Source organism: Onychostruthus taczanowskii, unplaced genomic scaffold (assembly GCF_017590055.1).
Source record: "Onychostruthus taczanowskii isolate IOZ18803 unplaced genomic scaffold, ASM1759005v1 scaffold15, whole genome shotgun sequence".
Lineage (NCBI taxonomy): Eukaryota > Metazoa > Chordata > Aves > Passeriformes > Passeridae > Onychostruthus > Onychostruthus taczanowskii.
In genome coordinates, this window is record NW_024498685.1 from 12,606,744 (window position 1) to 12,632,170 (window position 25,427).

General features: G+C 38.1%; 1 protein-coding gene across 1 annotated transcript in view; it reads left to right on the forward strand.

Annotated features, from left to right (window-relative positions):
• Nucleotides 1–25,427, forward strand: part of PIK3C2G (phosphatidylinositol-4-phosphate 3-kinase catalytic subunit type 2 gamma) — a 186,195-nt gene that overhangs the window by 62,880 nt on the left and 97,888 nt on the right. The window contains 3 exon segments of the mRNA XM_041398704.1: nucleotides 4,662–4,850; nucleotides 16,511–16,604; nucleotides 17,695–17,789. Of these exon segments, the coding sequence (XP_041254638.1) occupies nucleotides 4,662–4,850; nucleotides 16,511–16,604; nucleotides 17,695–17,789 (378 nt within the window).

The window sequence follows — 25,427 nt, forward strand, 5'->3', positions numbered from 1 at the left end:
TTAATTTTTGTAAAATAATGATGGTGATGGACAAGGTAAATGCCTCGTCAAGTCCTGCAATATTTCAACTTAGGGACATTCAATGAAATGAGTAGGAAATCAATGCTCAACAAATGGAAAAAAATGCTTCTTTAGACAGTGAGTGGTGAGCTTTTTAAAGTCTGCTGTCACAAAGCTCTGAAGGCAGATGACAACATCACCATGTTCGTGAAGGCTGAATACAAATTCATGGATAAGAGGTTCATGAATAGGTTGCACAAAAGGTGAAACCTCATCAGCAAAGGGTTGATCCTATAACATCCCTAATGCAACAATTTTGGGTTCTGTGGGAATATGAAGGGAAGAGTCTTCTGAAAGTCACTAGTTTGGAGTTTAGGCTGTGCTAATTCCAGGTCCTTGGAGGAAAGGCAGTGGTGGTCCCGTGTTTCCCCATAGTTTGTTGTTTTCTGTTCTCCTGTCTTACAGGCAAATCTGGTCTAGTAAATGAATCATCAAGGGAAGGGTAACATATCTGGGGTTTGAATTAGGCAATTCCATTTTTGGTACTTTGTTAATCCAGCCTGTAAATTTTGTTGTATTGGTATCAGAGGAATTCTTTTAACCTTTCTCATTCATGAAATACTTTCTCTTAAAAAAATGTAGCATATTTGTATCCCAACATATTATTGCCAGGTTATCTGAAGATTTCTTTTTTCCATATGTCAAGAAAAAGAGAGGAATCTAGTCAGCTTTTTAGTGGCAGTATCACTCTGTGATGATGCTTCAGGCTTACAAGCCTCAAATATGACTTTGAAATAAGTAGGTGTCTGTGTCACAGCATACAAGAAACCTTTCTCAGTCTGTCAGGATCCTTCTGTTCATCCTACTGCAAACAGAGAGAATATGTGAATGGACAGAAAATTCTGAAACCAATGATAGAAAAGGAAGAAACAGTGGTTAAAACAGACAGCTGCATGCTTGCTCAATCCAGCAGTGTTGTAAGTCCAACACTGCCACAAAACTGACAGCACAGACAGCCTAAATTCTGTTCTTCCTCTCTGCAGGATCAGGACCCAAGTCTCTTGCTGGAATAGATAAAAATACTATATATTTTTAAATGTATTATCCAAAAATTGATTGCCCCAGTAGCTGTGCGTAGTCTATCCAGTAGCTGTATGCAGATCTCCCTGCTCTCCCTAGCTGCTGACACCCTCAGCATAAAAAAAACCCATACAAAACATATAAAACCCCTCAAGGTCCATAGCTACACTGAGCTGGTTGCTGGTGCTTGTGTCTCTTCCTGGTACATGGATGTGTGTCTGCTCCAGACGTTTGTCTTCCCAGCAGCTCAGGCTCTTGTCTTTCTGGTAGGTGGCTCAGACCAATGGTCCCTGTGGCCAACTTTCCCATTTCATCCAGTCTCTTGGATGTTGATTCATGAAGGTGCTGTTGAGTGGGACTGTAGGAAATGAAGGTACCCACGTGGCTCTTGTGCTCCTCACAGCCCCACACTCTGATCTTTGGCATCATCACCAAGCCAGACCAGAGAGAGCCAAGAGGAGAGGGGATTAGTTACTGCCAGCTGCTTTGGCTGACCTGCAAACATGTCAGATGAGAGCTTCTGATTCCTTTTAGGATTGCTGCGTTTGAAACACAAGCCCCAGAAAACTCTGCATCTGAGAGAAGGGCTGCTCTTTGAACCTGATGCAGCCTGCTTGCACAGTGTGTCCCAGTGAAGGGATGGGAGACTGGTTTGAAGCCAGAATCATCTCAGTCTAGTTTCTTGCATCTTTATTTCATTCATTCATCATTTTCCTTCTACCTAACTTTTCCCTCTTTTCCAGCTTCCCTTTTCGTTTTTGCCACTTGCCTGGAAAGGATCTAGTTTGCTTACCAGTGGTCACAAAAATGCTGTAATGAGGTGTGATTAGATCTACTTCCAACTGTGTGAATAGTGGAAGAGGTCTTTTCTAGTCTGTCCACAGAAGAGAAACTTTAAAGTGAAAATCAGTGCTGGGGGACAAAAATGTTCATTTTCTATCTTTGCTGCTCTCTCCTCTTTTTGTCTTTTGTCTTGTTCTCCTTTAGTACTGAAAGTGAACAACTAAAGCAGATCAGAAGCATTTGAACTCATTTTTTGCTCTTTCCTCCTCCCACCAAAAAAGTAACAACACCAGCCTTCAGAGAAGCTGCTAGCTTCATTTAGCTAAAGGGATTAATCAAATCCTGAACAGAAAATTGCTGAATTATTTAGATTATAGGTATTTTGGGTTTATTTGTGTTAAGCAGAAGGCTATACATTTTAATATATATCTCACATGGAGGGAAATTTAGATACAGCTAAATAGATAGGTGCACTTATTTAGAGAGACCTAAATAGATGCACCACCTAAAATCCATAAACTTAACTTTTATCAAAAAAGAGGTTTAAATATCATATTAACCCTACTGACACAAAGAAATGCCCTTAGTTGCTTAACAACCTTCAGATCCTATATGTAAGCAAAATAAGCAAAATATTTTACCATCTTAAATGTCTTATTAAATGTTTATATGAACAAACTTAAAATCAAAACTTAAGACACTCCTACCCCATCCACCCTTTCATTTCATCTCTGATCTTTAAAGCATGCAAAAAGAAAACGGAATTGCCTCTGAGTAAAGTCAGAGGGAGAAATCTGTTATTTAGAAAACATGATACAAGGATTGATTTCTTATCACCCTTTGCAACTCAGTAGAAGATTTAGCTGCTTTAATCTGAACAACTGATTGTCTAGTTTGCAGGATGCTGTTGGAAAGCTGAAATCTCTGATTAAAGTTATCATTTGAAAGAGGTCCTTTAGCTGAACTGTCCTGCAGAATTTCATCCAAATGCACAAGATAACCAGGCAGGCAATGAAGTTTTAGGCCTGCTTTTATCTCTTTTTCTGTGTGTGACTTTTTCACATGATCACAAAGGCATCTATCTATTGTCACAGAAGACATGCTATGAATTCTGGAGTTGTTTCTTGAAGTCATTACCAAAATGACACTTTTCCTGAGCTGGGTACTGAAAGTCAGGATTGGTATCACAGTTAAGTTCATCTTCTGCATACATTTATGAGCTTCTTCTCCTAAAGGGAAGAAATTAACATTCACTCAGGAAAAAACATGCCCATCTTTGTGCTGCTGCTCTCTGTTCCTAAACACTTGGCAATTCAAAATTGCAAAGGAAAAAAAGTTCTCAAGTGCCTACAGAGCCAAAGGAACTCATTTTTATGAGCTGTGAATGACATAATCTTGACAGAGTGGAGGCAGGATTCTTTCTTTTTTTTTTTTTTTTTTTTTTTTTTTTTAAAGATTTTGGCCAGGATTCTTTTTTTTTTTTTTTTTTTTTGGCTAAGAATGTCCCAAAACATTGCAAATAGAAGGAAGACAACCTTGGAAAGAATGTAAACACTTGGATTTTGAGCCCTGTTTACACATCTGCATAATTAAATGCTTGTCTGGAAGCAAACTGTTTACTTACTCTCTTCTACTAGATCACTCACACCTCATTCTGAAATATTTAGGTTTTATAAAGTCACAATTGTTTTATGCTATTAACTAGATATATCACCAACCTGGTCAAATATGACCAAGAAAACCAGTGTTCTTCTTGATTTGAGTAATTATTTGTATGAACTGGGGATCAGTTTGATTTTCTCGTTTTCTCTCAAACTCTCAAAGGCCGTTTGCTTTTGAAGGCTCTGATATCAAATTAAGGCTGTTGTCTGAGCTTGTCTCTCCAGGGAAATTTATTTTCCTGTTTTCTGATGTGTCAGAACCTGAGATTTAATATGCATGAGGCAAAGACATCTGAATTGTTGACAAATCAGATGATATAAGGCAGAAATTATTGTGCAGTGGTGAAATATGGTGTGATGACTGACCATTTTATCAACATGACATTTAGATATGTAATATCTCTGTGAGGAGTCTGGTATGTTACATCTTTTTTTCTTCTTCTTCTTTTTTTGTTAGTGCAATAAAGCTACAATTTTCAAAAAAAAAACCCACAGAAGTTGTAGGGAGCTTTTCTTTGCTTTTCTAAACTCGTATCAGCACTAGGGGTAATCACACTCTACATGTGTGTACCTGTGCTCATGTTTTTGTGTATGGGCATAGATGTGCCTAAACATTATTTTAAGATAAAATATGCTAAAAATAGACACACCTGCATTAAAGAGTCAAAGCAAGGGCAGGAATGAAGGCTATGACTTGCAGTGTTTTGTGTCTAGTTACAGAAGTTAGAGATGATTTGTAGCAGATATATGTAACAATAATTTACCCAGTGACAACTGCACCTTCTTGGTCAAAAAAAAAACCCCAACCAGTAAAAACAAACAAACAACACCAACAACAGAGACAGCAGAGAAGAAAATTGAGAGTGCTTGGAATGTGAAATAATCATATATATGTGTGTGTGTGTCTTTTGACACTTCATTTTTATATGACCTAAGGCTGACAGATCCAGAATATAAGTATCACTTTTCTTATAAAAACTGGTCTGTAGAAAATGATATCCTACCCAAAGGAAAACATGTACTTAGCTGAAAAGCAGTGTACTGTGTGACTTGGCCCCTCTGTACAATAAAGTCTGTTGCTACACAAAGCTTCAGGTGGTTTTAATTTCAAACTGAAATTTTCATCTTCTTTTCCAGACTCTCAGAGCAACAGAGAAGAATCTTGTGGTTTTATCGCTACTCCTGCAATAACCAGAACTGCTCCCTTCCTCTGGTGCTGGGCAGTGCACCCAGCTGGGACAGAGCCACTGTGTCAGAAATGTATGCCCTGCTGGGGGCTTGGAGCTTTTCTGACCCTCTGCAGGCACTTGGGCTGCTGACTTTCAGGTAAGGGAGAATCACCCAGGTAGGAAATTAAGGATGAACAGAAGGATCATGTGCTGGGTCATTCCGTGCTGCTGTTTGCTCAGCACCCTGTCCAGGTTTGTGCACTGGCTGTGCTTTCCTTTCTCTCTGGGCCAAAGTGAAAATGGAGTTGCAGCTCTTGCCATGACCTTGAGCGTGCCAGCCATGTCTGCTTGCCTGAGAAGATTATCATTGTCACCTCTTTTAATGAGGGGATGGGACAATCTTTGAGCTAAGAACAATTCCTTCTCAGATAAACATCACTCTCAAAGGCTGTGAGATTTTAGAGGAGCAAGCAGTTGGTTATAGCTCAAAGTAGTCACTAGTTCTTTGTTACAAGGTAATACAGAACTTTCTAAACCAATAGACAATTGCCTCAGAATTCATTTTGCTTTTCTAACCGATCACCTTTACTTAATTTTGCTGCTCTGTGGATACTTTTGTCCAATAGGCTACTATGAATTACACATGCACACAAATGCTTCAATTATAACTTCTAAACTCTTAACTTAATCTATACAAGCACACCCCTACATTATAAACCCTTCACCATCTTATCAATACAGTTTTTCACTTACTTAAGTCATATTCTTTCTTACAAATGTAGAAACATAAGCTGATGATTTTTCTGCTTAATGTCTGTGTACTTTATTTTTACATCAATCCAAGCTTCTTCCAAGGCTGCAGATCAAATCCTTCAGTGTCTGTGGAAGTTTCTGTTTTTCCAATTCCCACAGGAAAGTAATGATAAACAGAAGGATCCCATGCTGGTTCATTCAGTGTTTCAGTTTGCCCAGCACCCTGTCCAGGTTTGTGCACTGGCTGTGCTTTCCTTTCTCTCTGGGCCAAAGTGAAAATGGAGTTGCAGCTCTTGCCATGACCTTGAGTGTGACAGCCATGTCTGCTTGCCTGAGAAGGTTTTCCATTTCTCTATTTTTCTATTTCCCTGTTTCTCTCTATTTATTTTCTATGAAAAGAGTATTTCATTCTCTAGAACAGATTGAGGCAGTTTCTGGTAAGAGGTGATCAGTCAAATATTTAGCACTTACACAGCACTCCATAACTTCAAACTACTCAACAGGCACGAGGTGAATAATGGGAGATAAGGAGGACTGAAATATATCTCTAGATTATACAATAATCTATGTAAATATACACAGTCCCACGTGTAACCTATCTTTCTGAAGCAGATTGGATGGAACTTTGAAGTCAGTTGAATAAATTCTGTTGTGGTGCCTTGTGTTCCACGCCCACTTCTGGGGCTGATTGTTTGTCAGGACACTTGCTTGATGCTGGAGATAGCCCTACCCATGATGGAACAGAGATGTCAGGGGACAGGATCTGTGTCAGCAGCTACATTCCCTCTAAAAACTTGGGAGGTATTGTGCATTAAGTGACCTGTAAAAACATTACACATGCAGATGAAATGCTTGAGCAAATTTGTTTTATCAAGCTGTTGCTTGTCTTGGGTAAGCACGAGCTGCATCAGTTTTGCAATCTTAGTTTCATGCTCTACCTTTGGCAAAAAAATAAACCTCCTCCAAAGTTTTACTTGGGAAATATACTGTGACTCAAAACACTTACTGCCAGATTATTAAAAATAGACCTTTAATAATCTAAAACTGATTATTTTCTCTGGATGCAATTTCCAAATACTTGTATCTGTTTCTATCTGAACTATTAGAAGTTTCTCATGTTTGCATACATGTCTTTTTTACGTCTAGTGGGAATAGTGGAAGCCAAGATCCTGACAAATCAGATTCTGGAGCATAATATTGTTATTTATCATTATTAAATTATTAGGATCCAATTCTAATTTAGACAAGATTCATGGAGAAAGGAGTATATGGGCAGTGTGTTGTCTTCCACACTTCAGAGCAGAAAGAGAATTTGGTAGGGTTTGTCAGAGCATGCCAGGCTTTTAGATCAGACCTTTTGCCCCATGTTGTTTCTGTGTCTGGGTGGCATTTCTACAAGTGAAGATCTTGATTGCTCTTTGAAGATGCAGCTCTGCACGAGGGTGTGGTGCAGAATATCAGCCCTTTCAGGTGCTTCAGAGAGTATTTGATATTACTCGGTCTGTACCCCAGCTTCTCAGTGAGCATCAGCTGCAGTGTACCCATTGCTCATTCTGGCTACATGAAGATTGCTGGCAGGGAAAAGAAAGGAAAATGTCATCACTTTGTCCCTCTTGTGCCACCGTGGGGAGTGGCTGGCACCTGCAGTTGTGCCAAAGAACAAGTATTTCTCTCCTGATCAGGATCTGAGATGGTTTGTCCCTTTTCACAGAAGATAATATCAATCCAATTTTTTTCCTTCATAGTGATACTACAGAAAGAAGTTTGGCATCACAGAACAAATCCTCTTAGGAAAAAAATAATATTTGTCCCTTCTCACAAAAGATAATATCAATCCAGATTTTTCCTTTGTGGTAATACTGCAAAAAGAAGTTTGGCATCACAGAACAAATCCTCTTAGGAAAAAAATAATCTGTCCTTCTTATATCCACAATATCTTGTTGGTGCATGAACAGCTGGGAAGCTAACCTTCAGAAACACAGAGATTACATTTCCTTAAAGATGCCTCGTTTCAAAACTGTCTGGGTCACTGATTTAACTCTGAGACACTTGGATATATGCAAATTGAGAGAGTGGGTTGAAGGACAGAAGTGCTTTCCATATAAATGGATTTCTGAGGTTTCTTCTCTTAGTTCTCTATTCCTCAGTTTTCTATCAGTTTGGAAAAAAATACAGTAACACTGGCTAGGGTCCAACCTTCCTTCCCCCTTACCCTCACTGACTTTGGATCACAGGCTCTTTAACTGAGCTGGTTTTGAACATTCATTCAACTCTATCTTGTTTTATGTTTGGCATTGACAACTCATCAACTCAGTTCCTCACTTCTATCATCCACGAAACAGCTCTCTGATTTCTTGTGATTGCTAAGACACGGCTGAAAGATCCAAGTTCATATGAAACATGAGCAGAATATAAAATAAATTCTCTCCATATATTCATGTCTATTTTAAGGACTTGTGTTACCATCACTATCAAACCATGGGTAAGGAAAATGAATTAGAGCTGATCTTTGTCTACAAGTATTGCTGACAGGAGCAACTGCACTAAATCATCCAAAAGTCAGTGTAGTGCATCCTCTCTCCAGTGGTGACCAACAGCAGGGAACACAGTGAAAATGGGCCAAGCACAGTGACATTGCTACTTCCCCAGCTTTCAGAATTCTGCAGCTCAGAGACTTCCTCAGACAGATTTTGTTGTTGTTGTTGCAAGAACCCTCTTGCATTTTTCTTCCATGATTTTTTCCAAAGTAAAATTGATTCTGCATAAATATTCAGCTTACAATCCTAAAGCAAGAAGATCTGCAGCTTATCTCTATGCTGTATTGTATCTGTGCACCACAATTTATCAGTACTATAAAAGAGACCAAGAGTTTCCAATCACACCATATTCTGGATGCTTGTCTTGGTGGAACTTCAGTTTGCAGTGTCTTTAGGAGAATCTGTGCTGTAGGCATGTGCTCACTCTTTAGAAAGGGTTCTCAAAATCACTGTCACTTCTGCAAGCCTTGGCTTGGGAACTCAAAATTATCTGTCTCAGAGCAAAAAAAGCAGCACTGTCCTGCTGATTAAACTCAAAAACCCATTGGTGAGGACGAGAAATGAAAACCATTGGAGATGGTTCCTGGCATAGAAGGCAGCATCACAGAGCTTAGGGAGGGGTCGGGTATCACAGCAGATCAAGCCCCATTATCAGGAATCTGAACTGGAAAACTTTTTGCAACTTTCTGAAATGTCTAAGTTGTTTTGTTCACCTCACAGTTAAACATACCCTTAAATAGATGTTGCTTGTTCTTTGAGTGTGTCTCTCTTGCTTATGCTCTTCCACTTTGCAGGCAACCCTCGAGGCAGGCAAATGATAACATGCTCATTTATGCAGTGGAAAGGAAGAACTTTCATAAATGAAAAACACAATCACGGTACATTTCACAGATAAATTCTGTTGCAACCTTGAATCCAGTACTCAGAGCTAGCGCATTGTTTTTTAGAGCACTAGAAGCCAATGCTTAGAAAAAGGAATTCAAAAAACCATTAATGTTCCTTTAATCAATAAAGATGCGATGGAGAGAATGGGAGGGGGAAGTGGAGAAAAAAGATTTTACACTCTTACCTCTAATTTCAGGGAAGGATGGTTATAAGCTGTTGCCTGAAATATAAAATTATCCCTAAGGCAGAAGTTATAGAGAGGGTCCCTCCTACTCAGAGCAGCTTCTTGGTGCCCTGTGCATTTTGCTGTTGATTTTACTTATTGAGTTTGGTAAAAAGCCAAACTTTAGTAAGTTAGAGCTTTCTACAGCTGTATCCAGGGAAATAACACCAGTGTACTCCTTTACTCAGAGAATTTCCTTGATGACAGAAAGAAACCAAAGGCAGGGCTAGCAATGCCATCATTTATGATGTGCTGCTAGCAGGCCAATGTTTTGTGTATGTTTAGAACAAACATAGTTGGGAATTTTTAGTCAGGTTATCTTACTATTCGAATTATTGCAAAATCCAAGCACATTCATAAATCAAACCAGCAAATGTCTTTTTCAGCTTTTTTTTTTTTTTCTTCTGGCCCGTTCCAAGTACACTTGCAGCCCTGTGAGGTGTCATGGCTGGGACAATTATTGTAAAATCCAAGCACATTCATTCCAGCAAAAGTATTTTTCAGCTTTTTTTTTTCTTTTCTTCTGGGCCGTTCCAAGTACACTTGCAGCCCTGTGAGGTGTCATGGCTGGGAATGAGGAAACTGAGCTAGAATCAGGAAAGAGCCATGGAATGCAAGTCTTTTTTCCAGCATAGTGCACGGCTGCAACAATTTTGCAGAGAGAACTTTTGAAGTAGCTTGTGGAGGTGAAGATGCAACCTCCCTGTTAGGCTTAAAAACTTTCCTGGAAACTTCTTGTTGAATTCTAATTCTGTCAGGGCAACTGCACAGGAAAGGACATTCCTTTAAAACCATGTGTCAGATCAGTGCCAGACACAGTTTTGGTTATAGTGTCCCTCAGCCTGGGACTGTCACAGCATTATTCTTGATTTATGTAGCAGAGTGCTATTGCATTTCAGAGGTTCAAATATCTAACCAATAATTTAAATAAAATGTGATACCTTGAAAAAAAATTTTGTTCTTATACCTTTGAAAGCCAAACATTTAGAATTTTTGAATCAGGTTGTCATTGTTTCAATAAAAGGAGAATTTAAAATGTTCCCTTGGAGCTCACAATGGAGTACTTATAAATAAAGCAGAGTATTTATAAACCAGATAGCAGTAGAGCATACCTTGCCTGTTTGCATCTTGTTACTTGACTGTAGTTATGCATCAATAGGGAGAGCAACACAGGCTTAGGCAAAGAAATAAGATAAGAACAAAGCAACACTCCACAATTAATTCGATACTTTGATGTACAGAACATGTTACTGATAAAGCTTTAAAACTGCTTATGCTTAATATACATGAAATTTAGTGATAACTTAGATGGTGATGCATGCATTGCTAGGAACAGAGAAGTCCTCTTTTTAAGCAGTGGCACGTGAGGAATTCTTTATTTTTTTAAACTGCTTTTAACCATTTTTAGCTTTCTTGGCAATAAATATGAGGGTACTGCAGCAGAATGCTGTAATAGGACAAATAGACAACTGTGTACAATGTTTTCTGTGCATAAATGTGCACTCTAGTCAGGAAACTTAATCTAAATAATCATGTTTTCCATGGTTTAATCTTCAGTTCTAATGTAACAGAGAAGTTTGTCTCTGGTGTGGGAAGAACCTTCTAGATCATTCAGGTTTCAAATGGAAACTTCTTTTTCTTCATTTCTTCCTACTCTTGTCCTAGGATGTGGTTCACCATATGGTCTCCATGACATCTTAAACTTATTCTTAGTTGTTTCAGTCAGAAATTCTTGCAGAAAATCTCTGTATGTATCACTGAAAGTGTATTTTCTGTGAGTAAATTCAACAGATCTATCTGCCAATCAATCAGCCAAAGCAAAAGTGAGTGAATATGACCATGACCTTTGCAATGAGTGGGGTTGGGAATGGTTCATGTGACTTCTCACAATGAAGAGTGAATTTTCTCTTAAAAAAAGAGAAAAATTATGAAAATGCAGTGTCCTTCTTATTGATGGTATTTGTTATCTTTCTGTACTTTAGTCCTTAACCTTCATGCGCTCACACAGTATTTTCTTTAGAAATCCTCAAAAGAATGAAAAAAATCACAAACAGAAAGTCCTGCTTACCTTATCTATAAGCTAAAACTATACACCTTAATCATTATTCTAGTAGTTTCTTCCCTCTTCCTGTCTAATTGTTTTTAAAATACTTAAACTGCCTCACAGAACTTCCCTTTCTATTATTTCAAACATTTCTTCCACACTTTTTCTCCTGGCTCAGTTGCATCCATCAGTGGCACGATATCTTTTACTACTCAAAGGGGTTTTTGTTTTCAGTTGGTATCCTCATTCAATAGGTTTGTTAGCTCAGCTTCCCTTGTTTCTGCCAGACTTAATGACATGTATTTCATGGACTGAAGTTTTTCTTTTTTGAGAATGCAACAGAACTTAAAATGTGAAGGGAAATGCAGAGATAAGTGGCAAGATATAAGCCTCTACCTTAAAAGAAGGCCTGTGAAAGGCTGCATTGTTATCTTCAGAGATCATCATGTGCCAGAAAATATAGAGAACTGAGCAGTTTCACTTACCTGACAAATGTATTCCAACACAGGGCTGTTTGAGGCAGCACAATAAAATTAGAATAGTAAAACTGTTAAAAATGAAATGCACATCTATTTCTCATTTACAGTCAGCTCACCACTGGCAGATGCTAAAATCTCAGGAGAATTTCACAGATCCACAGGACACCTCAGCAGTACTCAGTTTTCTGTTTGAATCTGATTTAGCTGAAAGGTACAGCTAGACAAATAGCCCCTGACTGGCTATCTGTATGAAAAGAATCAAAGACTGAAAGTTTTCCTTATTTCTAAACCAAATTGTAATCGATGCTCACCCAGCTCAAAATTCAACTGTCACAAAAACATCTTAGTCTCAAGGGAGATCTAATAATCTACTTAGAAATTAAAAAAACGGGTGGCTGTCAATCACTGGCATCAGGCAGAGATTAAAACTGCAAAAAGAGTGTTGAGTTTTAGCAGGTGAGTGTTTAATGAGAGGAAAACACTTTCATAACTTCTAGAGAATCCAAATTGTGAGACAGGCTGTGAAGGGGACATTTGAAGTCCTGCACAGTGTGACCTGTAGCTGAGGACTAAACTCAGCTACAATTTATATATTGTTTATTTTTTGGTAGAGGCTGTGATGTTTCTAATGTGTGTAAACATGGAACAAATTTGTAAGCCACGATCTTTGTTGTGGAGTACTCATTGCTTTAAGAGAGAACAGTTAAATTGGCCAGAAGAAGAGAGCTGCAAGATATTTTAATGCAGCCAGGCAAATAAATGGGGGATGCTTGGGTTCTCCTCACAGAGACTAGAACCACAACACTGTGGTGGTATTCAATGAAGTGTTTTTTGACCAATATTTGTTTGTTGAGGGGAAAAAAGCAAAACAGACAACTGTGAGTGGAAACCTAAACCTGGATGACAGCTACCATTTTGAAACTATGCAACAAGGCAATCTTACAAGCATTGTTAAAATATTTCATTTTAAGCTGGTTTTTTTAGTTAAATTCTCAGATATTTTGGTGACAACCATAAAGCAGCTGGGAAGAGGAGTCCTTGAAGGTCTTGCCGCTCTGAAGTCACAGTCAGAGGCCACATGTCAGGAATTCTGTCACTTCAAATCCTTCCAAAAATTGATCTGATGTAGACTGGGCTACAGATGAGCTCCTCTTTCTGAGGAATGTCCCCTTAAAGACTGGAATATTGACTTTGTTGTAATAGGGTTGTCTCACTTCTCTGCTTTCAGAGTTTTCAGCATGTGTAAATAAATAATTGCATATTCATTGCAGCAAGCCCTGGAAATCAGATCTCCTCTAACAGCCAAACTATAAAGTTCTTTTTCTTAGGTCTGAAGTGATTTCTGTTGCATTGAGTTAGAGTCAAAAAAATCAATTAATTTTGTCCTCTAATCGAGACTAATTTATGGATTACTAAAATCAGATTTGATGCAAGTCAAATATTTGCAAGATTATTGACTAGGAAAAAAAACCAAACACTTCCAACCCTAATGAAGTACCAGACTACAAGATGTCACAGTTTCCAGGCATGTGAAAGGGTTTTTTTTACTCAGATTTGCTTCTAAACCATCCCCTTTTATTGGCTTCTAGCAAATAAACTGCTGTATGCAAGTGTGAATAGCATAGCACCATGTAATGCTAGTGGAGTTCATTAGAGTTTGCTGTAACCCCAGTGTTTCTGAGACTCTTAAATTTTTGTTCAAATACAAATGTAAGGGGGAAAACAAATAGAATTAAATATTGTGCCTGTGTACATTATTTAAATACAAATTCAATATTGTACTTGTACCTGGGGACCTGAAAAACACTGAAATTCAAACAAAGCAATGGATATTGCATCTAGAGATTAACAAATTGTCAGATAATTAAAAAAATAGGCTAATTGTCCATTCTGTTCAAAAGACTGAACTAAGCCTCAGGCTGACCTGAAGATTTACAAGCTGAAGGAAAAACAGTTTAGTCACCAAAACCAACAAATTACCAAAATCTCATTCAAGAAGAATGACAAAGCCATGTTTCCTGAAGCAAAGCACCCTGCAGGTATTCCACCACAGTGCCTGTCATGCCCTAATCAAATCTCTTGGCATTTCTTCTGGTGACTTAGACATAGCCCTGATTTTGACATACACCAAATCAACTCTAAATAAATTTAATGTTAGCTGCTGAATTTTCTGGAAAGTTTGGGATTAAAATAATTTTCTCATTCTTTGTCTAGCTTATAAAAAAAGTATAGGAGTTTCTGTCCTCATAGCATTGCATTCAGATCTTGGCTGCTGGTAAGGACAAGCTGTAACTAAGTAATAACATTTTTTTGCCTGGCTTTGTGCCTGTGTAGAGTATATTTCACTGTTCAGTAGCCTGTTGAACTGGGCAAGAAGGGGAAGGGAAAGACTCATTTCCATATTATCTGCACATGCTTGGCACACAACCCTTTGGAGCAATTGCATAATTAGAAAATAGGATGATATGGAAGGGATTATTTTGTTTAATCTATAGGCCTCCTTCAAATATGTTTTGTTCTAAATAGCTATGTGAATATTAAAGTAACAACTTCTCATTCCTAACAGGTTGCCTAGAATGAATAAGTAAAAAAAATAAGCCTTGCAAAGATCTAATTTGGCCTAGGAGGATAATTTATTTATGATGCATTCATCCTCTCCCCATCGAGGCCCTCTTGACATTATACAAAGAATTAAAAACCATATTAGAAACATCATTAAATACGTGCCATAACAGACAAACAAAATAGTAAAACCAGACCTGAGTCATATTGCTAAAGGATGTTGCAAAGTGTTGGAGGTTGAAATGGTTGTGTAAATGGTTGAAAACCATTTTCAAGTCCAACTTTTCACTTGTTTGTTTTTTTGGGTTTTTTTGTTTGGTTTTTTTTTGTGGGTTTTTTTTTGGCTTGTTTTGGTTTGTTTTTTTTTTTAATCAAAATGTCCCCATTTTTATTAGATGGCCTGTAGTTAATTCTCAAAGTGTACATACTGTTCTGCTTCAGCTAGTTTTATTGAACTTAGAAGCTCAAGATTCAAGCAGCAGGTGCCCTTTCAGTGCTGAGCACCAAGCTTTAAAATTTCTCCTCTTTTTATCTTGATAGCAACAAGCAGTCATTGCTGCAAATGTGGTACTGCCTCCTCGGTTTCACTTCAGATTTTATTTCTATATTATTGGTAAAAGGTGCTGGGTGGGAAGGTGGGAAGAAAGCAGTCTGGTTTTGTGCTGAGCTCTTGAAGCAGTGACACTGTTGGCCTGTGACATCTCCTGCTGTGCATGAAGGGTCTGATTTCAAAGCACTTTCCTCAGGCTGAATTGACAGGATAACCTTTGTCCTTTAGTCATAATTTTTTTTTCTTTTTTTCTGTGCCTAGACTGCCAAATCAGAGATCTCTCCCAAGAGCCTACTGGCCATATCAGTTCATAGGGTAGGGATTCTCTGCTTTTTGTGGGGCAGGTGCTCACCCTCAGGGAAGTGGAACAAAGCCCACCAGCTCTTCTGAGCAATGTCCAGTTGACTGTGGTGCTGTTTGAAGACATTTCTGCCCCTTGGGCAGAGCTGACCCTTCTTGCACTCCTGGTAACTAAAAGGTCTCCAGGAACATTTCCAGTTTGCTTCAGGAGAAGACAGAAAATATTCTTGGGGTGGCAATGGCCAACATGCAGGTACTGGTGCACAGGTAAGGGTGACACCATGTATCAGACACACGTGGAAGAGCACAGCTGTTCCTTTCCTTGTTAAAGCACAACCACAGCAAATCAGCCAAATTTGAACCAATCTAGGCAACTCCTGTGGATGTGAAATTCCCTGTGTCCAAAATCATAGAATCATTGAGGTTGGAAAAGACCCCTGAGATCACTGATCATCAAATTTTAATGATCAATGTCACAATTGCAAAATGTGTAAAGGTAGAAATTATTTTTATGTTTCCAAAAGAAGTCCTCAAAAGACTATCTTTTGGCTTTCAAATATTAAGAGACACTGTATACTTTCTATCCTTTTCTCTTAGAAGAGAGAAAATGTTCTGTTAAGAGTCAGTTTCGATCAATCAGGTTACATCAAAATTTTATTCTCTTTCAAAGGAAAATGTTTTTACCATCTATATTATCCAGCCTTCTTTTTCTGCATTATCCCTGCTGCCACATTATGTTTTCCTCTTTTGTCATTTTTATGATGAGAGCTCCATCACAAAATCTACACCAGGCTACAGCCACCCTGGTTTCAGCCAGAATTAGTTGAGAATGTGGCTTATGCTGAATTCTCAAACATTTTCTCATCAGAAATGTCTGCTTCACTAGCTTGGAGCCTTTCTCAGGAAGGTGTTAATTTTTTTACCAAATTTCACATAATAAAATCCTAAAAATACCCAGCCTGTGTTTTCAATTTCAAAATTGCTTTTGTTTAAAAAGTATTTTTGATTGTGTTATGACAGAAAACAGAAGAGCTGATTTGGGAATAAATTATCTGAAATTAATCCTTTTTGTATGGGAAATTTAAAGCTTTTGTATTGTTGCTCAGAACAAATGAAGTCTTCAAGTGACTGTTGAAAATTCACATGGCTCAGAAATTTCCTATTTCAGGTAAGAAAGAGCAGCAAGAGATCTGTAATTTGCTTTATATTTTGGGAAATTACAATACGTGCTATTTCAAATTCAAAAAGGTATTTGAAGATCAGCTTTTTGGGGTTTTTTTCCCCCTGTGTGACGCTGTAAGAGTCAATCCAATTAAGTCATCTGTGGTGTGTTTCTTGTTACAATAGAACAAAGTAACTGATTTTTTTTTTCCCTGCTCCATTTTGGGATAAAATGAGTTTTTCTAACATTTTATATCAGTGAGAGCTCAGGAGAGTTGCAGTGGTCTGGTAGCTCTTAATGATACCTATTTGTTTTTCTCTAGTTTTCCAGATCAAGATATTCGCAGGGCAGCAGTCCAACAAATAGAAAATGTTTCAAATGATGAATTGTTAGAATACCTCCCACAGCTGGTTCAGGTAAGGAGGAAATTGATAGCCAAGGAAGCCTTCAGTCCAGATCAATAACTGCATTAAATATTTTTGATGCTTTCAGGTTGGTTAAGACATGGTAAGAGGAGCAAATAAGTCTTGTCAGCTGGTGCAATGAGTGGTTAAAAACAGGGCTGAGGGAGAGACTGCTTCCAGCTTAGCAGCATGGAATTGTCTTGGCATTCTGGTTGGGCTTTCACAGATAACACATGAAGGTATTTTCAAGTAACAAAGAAAAGTAAAAAGTGCATCTGAACAAGAGAAATTCTGCTCAGGTGACAGGGCTTCATTGCAGTCAAGGAAGGAAATGCTGTTGCTGAAAAATTTTTAATATCTTAGTTTTTAATCACTGGATTTTTAATACCACATATACTGAGAAAACCACTGTCAACACAGAGTGAAGTGGACATTTGGTGTGCAATTGTCTCTTTAGAGATGTACATTGCATTTCACTGGAAATTAATGTTTTGCAAATTATGGCATCGCTGCTTCCAAAGCACTTGGTGATGGAATAGATCCTGGGCTGGGGCTGAGCAGGAACTTTTGGGAGTTTTATCCCCTCACTTGGTAACACTGTGCATATGGGTGACCCACTATCCACACTGCAGAATTCTTTCTCTGTTTGTGATATCTGCTTATCTAGATAGATATCTCTCTATGCATTTATGAATATATTCATGTAATCCACTACTGTGAGGCAGCAGAACCTTCACAGCTTTACTGCATTCACAAACTGCTGTGACCTTTCACCTTCCTCAGCTTCTGTTCTAAAAGAAGTTTATTTTCCGAACCAGATAATCAGATAAAAAATTAAATATAGCAGTGATATTTGTAAGTGGGGGGAGACAAGCTGCATATTTATATGAATATTAACACAGAATCAGGGTGGTGTCTGTCTGTCTTACAGGTGGTGGTAATTCCTTGGGAACTGAAGTTTCTCTGCTCATTGCATTGTCACAGCAAACTCTCCATTTTCTGATTGCTTTGTTCAGACTAAGAGCTGGGTCCTTTCTGTTATAAAGGAAAAACACCAAAGCCAGCACAGAAATTGATTTTTATTATAATTTTTTCTATCAAGGTGCTCAAGTTTGAGTGGAGTCTTGAAAGCCCTCTGGTGAAACTCCTGCTGAATCGTTCTCTTCAGAGCATCCAAGTAGCCCATCAGCTTTACTGGTAAGAACATTTGCCATTACAGTCATTTTCTGTCATAGTGAAATTTATCCATTTTTCCATTGGTGATAAACCCTCTTTTGGCTTAAAATCAACAGAAAAGCGAAGTTTTGCTCCTCTCCTTTCAGCACTGGCTGTGGGTAACTTGTATAAACAACCCAGTTATCTGTGCCTTCAACCTGGGCCTGGGCAGGAGGAAGAGGAAGAAGTTCTGCCTCTTGGTTTTTCAGCATATTTTTTCATTTGAACCAAAAGTAGCCTTCCCCAAAGTTTACAATTGGTTCACTTTCAAAGGAGGCTGGCTGCTCTTGTGATTCCCCTGATCTCTCCTGAAGTTGTCAGAGTTGTCATGTGTGTCAAAATGTGTGTCTTACCCGTTTTTATATCAGTCTGACTTGTGATGGTAGAGTTTCCAACAGTTCCTTTTCATGACTGTGGAAATGTACCAGGCCTGGCAGAAATTGCCATTCACCACCTACCTCCAACATAAGGAGTTCTCTTATTGTATTATTGAATTATTCTGTTTGCTGTGCTCTTACCCCAAGGCTCTCTGAGAATGTGGCTTTTTGATGTCTCAGCATCTGCCCAATCAAACTTTTGTGTGTTTCCTTTTTTTTTTTTTCTTTTTTTTCCCCCCATATTTAGTAATGATGGATTTACTGAGCTTTCATTTACAGTTCAACTGGTTCAGATCCCTTAAACCAAAGCTTTCCTCCCTGCAAAGGAAAGAAAAAAATTTGAAATGTAGTCATTTGGTTGATGAAGTGTGGGGTTGGGAAGAGCATAAATAATACTTTCATACCTGCATGGTCTCTGGAAGTGTTAGTGGGGATAAAATAGAATTATTAATGTGTTTGTTTTACTGAAATGGGTAGGATAATGTGCTTAATGAGCATATCTTTCAAATAAAGAGGAACCACATTTAGCCAGCCATTTTTCGACAGTGCCTGAAATACGCCTGAGACAATTTCTACTAACATTAAACTTAGTCATACTGCACATAAAATATCCAGTCTGGAGTTTTAAACATGCCCTCAGAGCTGATAGTTTTCCTGTAAAATTAGAAATTATATCTAGGGTTAAGTGGACAGGGGAACATCATTAGTTTGCCTATGTTTTCTTGAACTCCTCTCTTTTTCTCAGAAGAAAAATGATTGCCTGTAGTCATTTTCTTCTTCCTCTTTACTTCCCAGTGTAAATCCCTATCTTTCCCCAAATTTTGCCCAAACTGTCTAATATTATAACCTTGGGTAATACAGAGCAGTTATTCCATCCTGAATATATATGTTTTATCTGGCACAGTACAATGTAAAGTGGCAGAATAGATTTATTTTATTCACAGCTTTATGTACAGGATAACTACATCCACGTGAGGTAGGTTATGTCTCAAGGCTGCCTGTATTCTGTGCCTTTCAGCTGACAGTGGCTCTGTTCATGCTGGGTACCTCTTTTATTTAGGTGTTTAAGCTCATATGTTTCAAGCTAAACTGAGAACTTAAATGTGGCGAACATCTCTTAAAATTTGGTGTTTGTACTCATCATCTACCCTTAGGGTGTTTTTAGTTGCTCTGCTCCACTCTGTTCTTCAGTTGTAAACTGTTTTCTACCTAACATTCCAATGTATGTAATTACTCAAATTCCTGCTCCTTTATTTTAAAAGACAGTTTCCCAACCCATAAATTCTACTCACAAAGCTTACCAGTAATTTTGTGGCTTTTATTAACAAAGTCTTAAATAATTAACAAAGTATTTCCTTCACAAATTGAATTTCAGTCATTAAAAAAGTAAGGGAAAGCAGAAGTTCTCTTGCACTTATTTCTAAAGAGACTTTTAAAAGAAGTTTAAGGATTTAATAATGTGGGGAGCACATGTGTGCATGTACACTCAGATAATTTCTTTTAAGAAATGTGATTAGGTTACATTTTATTCTCAAGTGTCGTGTTCTGTTTCATTACCAAATTAGCTATCAAGAAGTAAGGACTGGTGAAAAAAACCTTTAGAAACAAGTTTTTTGTTTATTTTTAATTGTAATGAATGACATTAAAATAAAAATATGCTTAAATAATACAACAATATGCACAGTTACCTGCCCAAAATAAAACTTGGAAAAGTAGGCTAATACAATATAGAAAACTGCTGAAGTTTTTTCAGAGCCACAGGGGAAAATTCAACTGATTTGAACTTCCATGTTTTACAATACTATTGTAAATTAAGAAATTTCTAGAAAAGGTGGTGACTGTGGACACTATAACTTATTTTACTGACAAATACTATTTTTAAAAAGATGTCAATTATTTCAAATTGACTCAGTTTCCCTGCAGGTCAGAGGTAAGCAGCTACCCAACAATGGTGTGCCACTCATCACTTTTTTAATATTAATTTTGGATAGCAAATTGTTAATTTCTTTTCATCAAGCAGTGATAAGTTTGTCTGAAATTTTTATTTAAAAATTATGGGGCAGTAACTGGCAAAGGAAGACAGAACAGGGAGAATTTTCATTCTTGGGGCATATCTTCAGCTGTTGGCAGCCAGGATAGTTTCAGTCTGTTCTTTGCTTGTATCTTTTGCAGATTTGTTCCATTAATTCTGCTGTTGAGAATGAGAAGGATCTCACACCCTGTTTGAATCTTTGGGTTTTCTCTTATCATTTGTGTCTTTTTCCTTCTCCAAATTCTTGAGGAATCCGGGCCATCTGCATCCATCAGTGTTTTACCTCCTCATTGGTGCTTCTGAATGCCCTCTCAATAAACACTAAAATTTGCCCATGCATACTGTGCCAGCACAGGACTCGTGTACAACTTAAATCCCATTTTAGTCTTATTTCAGGACTTCCCAAAGTCCATGAGACATGGAGTATTATCCCACTACCCTCCAGACTTTCTCTCTGATGCTAGTCCCACCAGAGCTCCTGGCAGGCAAGAAGGCTGGAGGAAGTTTCCCCATTCCCTGGCGCCAAGGTGTCAATTTTTTAAAGTGGTTCTAGCAAAGCACAAAAAGTTGCTTGAGGGGAAAGCAAACTGCTGAGCCCTTTTGGGCCCTTCTGCTCACTGAAAGGCAGTGCTTTTCTCCTTGCTACTTGGTGTTTCGTGCACAGGTGGGTTTTTGTCAGCTTCTGTGCTGGAGCTTTAATCCACCTGGCTTCCTGCCAGTTGGTTTCCCTCTTGCTGGAGTGTTTTTGGCTTTTAGCTGCTGTCACAGGTGGCAGCTGCAGCGTGGAGTCAGAACAGCTGGCTGGGGCAGCAGGTGGCCAGGAGAATGTTTCACAGATGGTTGCCTTCCTCTGGAAGATTGAGTAGCAGGGAGAATGTCCTCCAGGATCTGTGGCAGCTGCTCGAAGGTGGTGCTGGGGAGCAGCACCGTCGTCATGGAAGAGTGGGAGTGTTTGTAAATTCCAATAATCTTGTTTGCTTAGCTCAAGGAAAGGAAAATTCAGGTGAAAACCTTGCTGAAGACAAAATATCCTTTTGTAGCTTTCCTTCTAAGTCACAAACTTTGGAGAATTTTCCCAGGTTTTGGCGTTTCTGAACTGCAGGTTGACTGAGCAGAGAAAAGGGAGTAGTCTTCTGTCTTTTCCAAGTCCATGTCTTGTAGAAAAGTAAGAATGTGAGATTAAAAAGGAACTTGGTGGAATTCAGAACACTGGAAACAATGTGAATCAGACTATTGATTTTATGGCTAGAACATAATTTTTTTTTTCTATGTACACAGAAAAAGAACTATAAGAAGTAAAAAGAACAGCAATGTATAAAAGTTTAAAAAGATCCCAGTTACATTTTGTGCTCTTGGGAAATTTGTACCTCAATATCTTCTTCTCCAAAATCATTACCACTGTTTCATTCAGAACTCCAGCATTGGAACACTTGCCTGATATTTTCTGAAAGGAAATATATTTTTAACTGTCAGAACTGGTCTATGTTAACCATAATTTACTTAAAGTGTTCAGAAGAAGGAATAAATCAAGCAGATACTCATTTGTCCAACACTCTTAATTATCTGAACATTAAACAGATGACCATCCTCCAGATCTTTTTCTTCCTGCATTATCATATCCTTCTCTGACAGAAGTTATCACGTCTGCTAATTATGAAATGAACTTCCCAAATAGCTGTGCAGATCAGGCTGAAAACCCCAGCCCATTAAAATGACATGAATGTAAACACAAAAGATGCCTGTTCTTATTTTTGCATTAATTTGGTCCTTTTCACTGAGCAGAATTTAAAAAACATTTAATCATATGTGCACCTTTGAACCTGTGTAGGAACAGCCAGTCCAAGGATATTTTTGATTCAGCTAAGTGGCGATTGTGAGTTTCATTGGGATTCAGAGAACTCAATGTGATCATTATGTTTTGGACTGCAGAGAACCTCAGCCACAGATCCCACCTTGGGATTCTAGTTCTGAAATCATAATTCTTGTTTAAGTAACACCAATCTTGGAGACCTTTTTTTTTTTTTTTTTTTTAGTTACTTAAAGGTTTAGTAAATAACTGCAGAGAACCTCAGCCACAGATCCCACCTTGGGATTCTAGTTCTGAAATCATAATTCCTGTTTAAGTAACACCAATCTTGGAGACTTTTTTTTTTTTTTTAGTTACTTAAAGGTTTAGTAAATAACACCATTAGAGCATTATTTGTGTGAGATAATGATTCAGCCAACTTCTGTGCTGAGTGCTTCATTATTAGCTGTGTGGGCCTTGGGTTATTGCCCTGTACAACAGACAGATAATTATTTTGTTTCCTAATTTACAGACTTTCCATTTTCTCAGACTCCAGTTTTAGAAAAACATGATGTCAAATAGACTAAAGAGATTGTTGTGAAGAATTAACTGTTGGGTTTGACCTTTAGGAGTTACAGACTTAGTGAGAAAATGGTATATTTAAACAAAAAAGAAATCTTATATTTAATTAAACACATTTTAGATCTTAAGAAAAAAAAAAGTATTAGTATTTAGTAAAAGTATTTAGTATTTTAGGGTCACTTTTTGCTGTCTCTAAAGACAGAAGAGTGAACTGGCTTTGACCTCAGCTGGAATTGATAAAAGGAGGAGCTAGCTGCAGGACTAGAAGACTGAGGGGCAAGACCCCATTTTAGACTTTCAAAATTCTAACAAAAGAAGAAAATGAAAATAAATTCCAAAGAATTTAAAAAGTCAAATTGAAAACACGACTGGGAAAGGTTAACAAAGAATCTAAGTATAGCATTTCAACATTTAAAATATAAAGAGGGAGTTAGAGTTTCCACACTGTTGAAAATTACAGATTTTTAAAAAGAAATCTGTTTAAAAATTAATGAAGCACAAAGTTATGCCTTTTTGTAATTTAGTGAATATGAGAAATTCTGGTGAGTCACTGACAAAGGACATAAATAACATGGCTGTGCGTGTGTCTGGTTTTAATTATTTTAATGATCCTTAGTAGAGTGAATGTGTTCCTGGATGTCCAGAAATCAAGGAATGCTGGGTGTTTTTTCCAAATCCTGTGCAAGCACAAAAGGGAAGAGGTGAGGTACCCTGGTGATCATACATCAACGTGAGCATGGAGTGAAGCATCATTAATTTTATTGGTGCAGGCAAATATTCAGTGGCCCTAAATAAGTTACTGAACACAGAGATAACTCTGTGTGTGTCCCACCTTTGGAACAAAGGAAATTCCATGCCAAAAGTCATATTCAGGGATGATTAACATTTTCAAGTGAAGCATAGAAAGTCTGTAAATGCCAGTTATTAGGGCATGTTACTGAAATGAAAAAACACACCACTGTGTACGTGCACAAGTGAACCTACTTAGAACTGCAAGGATAAACTGGAAAAGGGGACAGAGTTTTGAAAAGCTTGAATTCTTTTAGCTGCTTCATGATTTATAAGGTAGCACTAAGGAAAAAGTTTTTCAGTACACTGGTTTTCCACATATGGCTTGTCTGATTTATTTTGCATTTGGCTCCTTTTGCAGTTAAAAATTCTGCAGCTGACAAATCTGGTTTTTCAGCTAGGCCAGAAAACTCCCCACAAGCTTCAAGTTCTGTCTGTCCTAACCCCTCCAGCAATGGAGCTGAACATGAAAGATGGGTTTGCCTCTTGGATCTGCCCTGCAGGAAGGATTCCACAGAGCCTTGTGGTGCTCTCCTGTCTCATCATGGGCTGCAGTGACTCCCCTGGGTGAGCAGAGAGGGACTCAGAGCAGGTTCTGTGCAGGTGTCACACGCCGTTTTCGTCTGTGCCTTTCTTCCTTATTTCCCCATTAAAAAATGTTTTATTGTTGCTTCTTTCAACAACAAAACAGAGAGGCAAAATCTTTGCCGACAGATTGCCTCATGTCATCTTTGCTTGTCCCAGAGGGACATTTGGGGATGTAAACCAGAGCAATAATAAGTCAGGAAAAATTTTGACAAAACATTCATCTAGCTCTGTCGCTGCACATGGGTAATTTTCAGTCATGAATTTGAAGGATGTGGAATTATTTTGATTTTTTGGTATACGTTGTGGAAAGCTACTAGAAAGAGATGCCTGAATCTAATCCTAGAAGTAGTTTCTTTACATGGAAATTTTCTTTAAGCCGATACTGAGTGGCCAACCTCAATGATCTGAGGTGTCCCAGTCATAAATAACAGTAGTTGCAATTTAAGGATGAGGCAAATTTCCCAAAGCAGATTGTAATGATTTTGGAGAGACAAAGCCTCAAAGCTGGAAAGTGAACAGCATGGAGGGAATCTCCTGTGACTCTCAGCTGAGCAGCTGGTGCTGTGTTTCACTGGTGAAATGCTGCCTCTGCAGCCCAGGTGCTCCTGATCCTCAGTGCTCAGGTGAAATACTGGGAGAAGATGCCTCACCACAACTTTTTTCAGATGTAGCATCTAAAAAAAGTTTAATTTAGTTGCATTGCATGATTTCACTTTCAGGCTTTACGTTCTGGGAGTATTTGGAAAAAAACAATTACATTTCTTTCCTCTGTTTGAAACTTTTGTTTTGCTAGAAATGGCAATTACTGTACTCAAAATGAGTCTGCAGATGTTTCAAAATTGCATCACATTATGTAAAGCATTTTATAAGTCTTGCTCTGTTATAGGTCTTTTATTCTTTCCAGCTTAGCAAGTTTTGTGTTTTAACTATAGCTGTTTGAACCAATTTTTGACAAAATTTGTCTTGAGCTACTTCATAGCGTTGTTTTCAATCAATTTTTCTTGGAACACAAAGCTTTTGCCTCATGACTTGAATAAATGCAGTTCAGGCCCTGATTTCCTTGGACTGATATGTTTGCAGTACTCATTTAAAGTTAGGCTGTTGGCCACAGCCTGGTCTGACAGGCTGGAGTTTTGTAAATCATTCCTATTTCTGAACACTGGCAGTGAGAACTTCAAGGAAAAATATGAACAAACAGAGAGGCTTCAAGTGGTTACAGGACATGCAATGTAATGAGTTATTGGTAGGCTTAATGTTGCTGTCAGTTGTGTGTTTTCTGTGGTTAATATTTCTAGGTTTAGTCATCATTCTCCACCAGCATGAAAACTGGGCCTTGGACCTTTGCCTAAATAACTGAAACATTAGAAGAAATAGAATCATGAATTAGACATTGTTGAATATGTTGCATCAGGGCATGATTTAGCAGAAAATTGCTTGGTAATTTTTCTTCAGTTTTGGGTAATTTT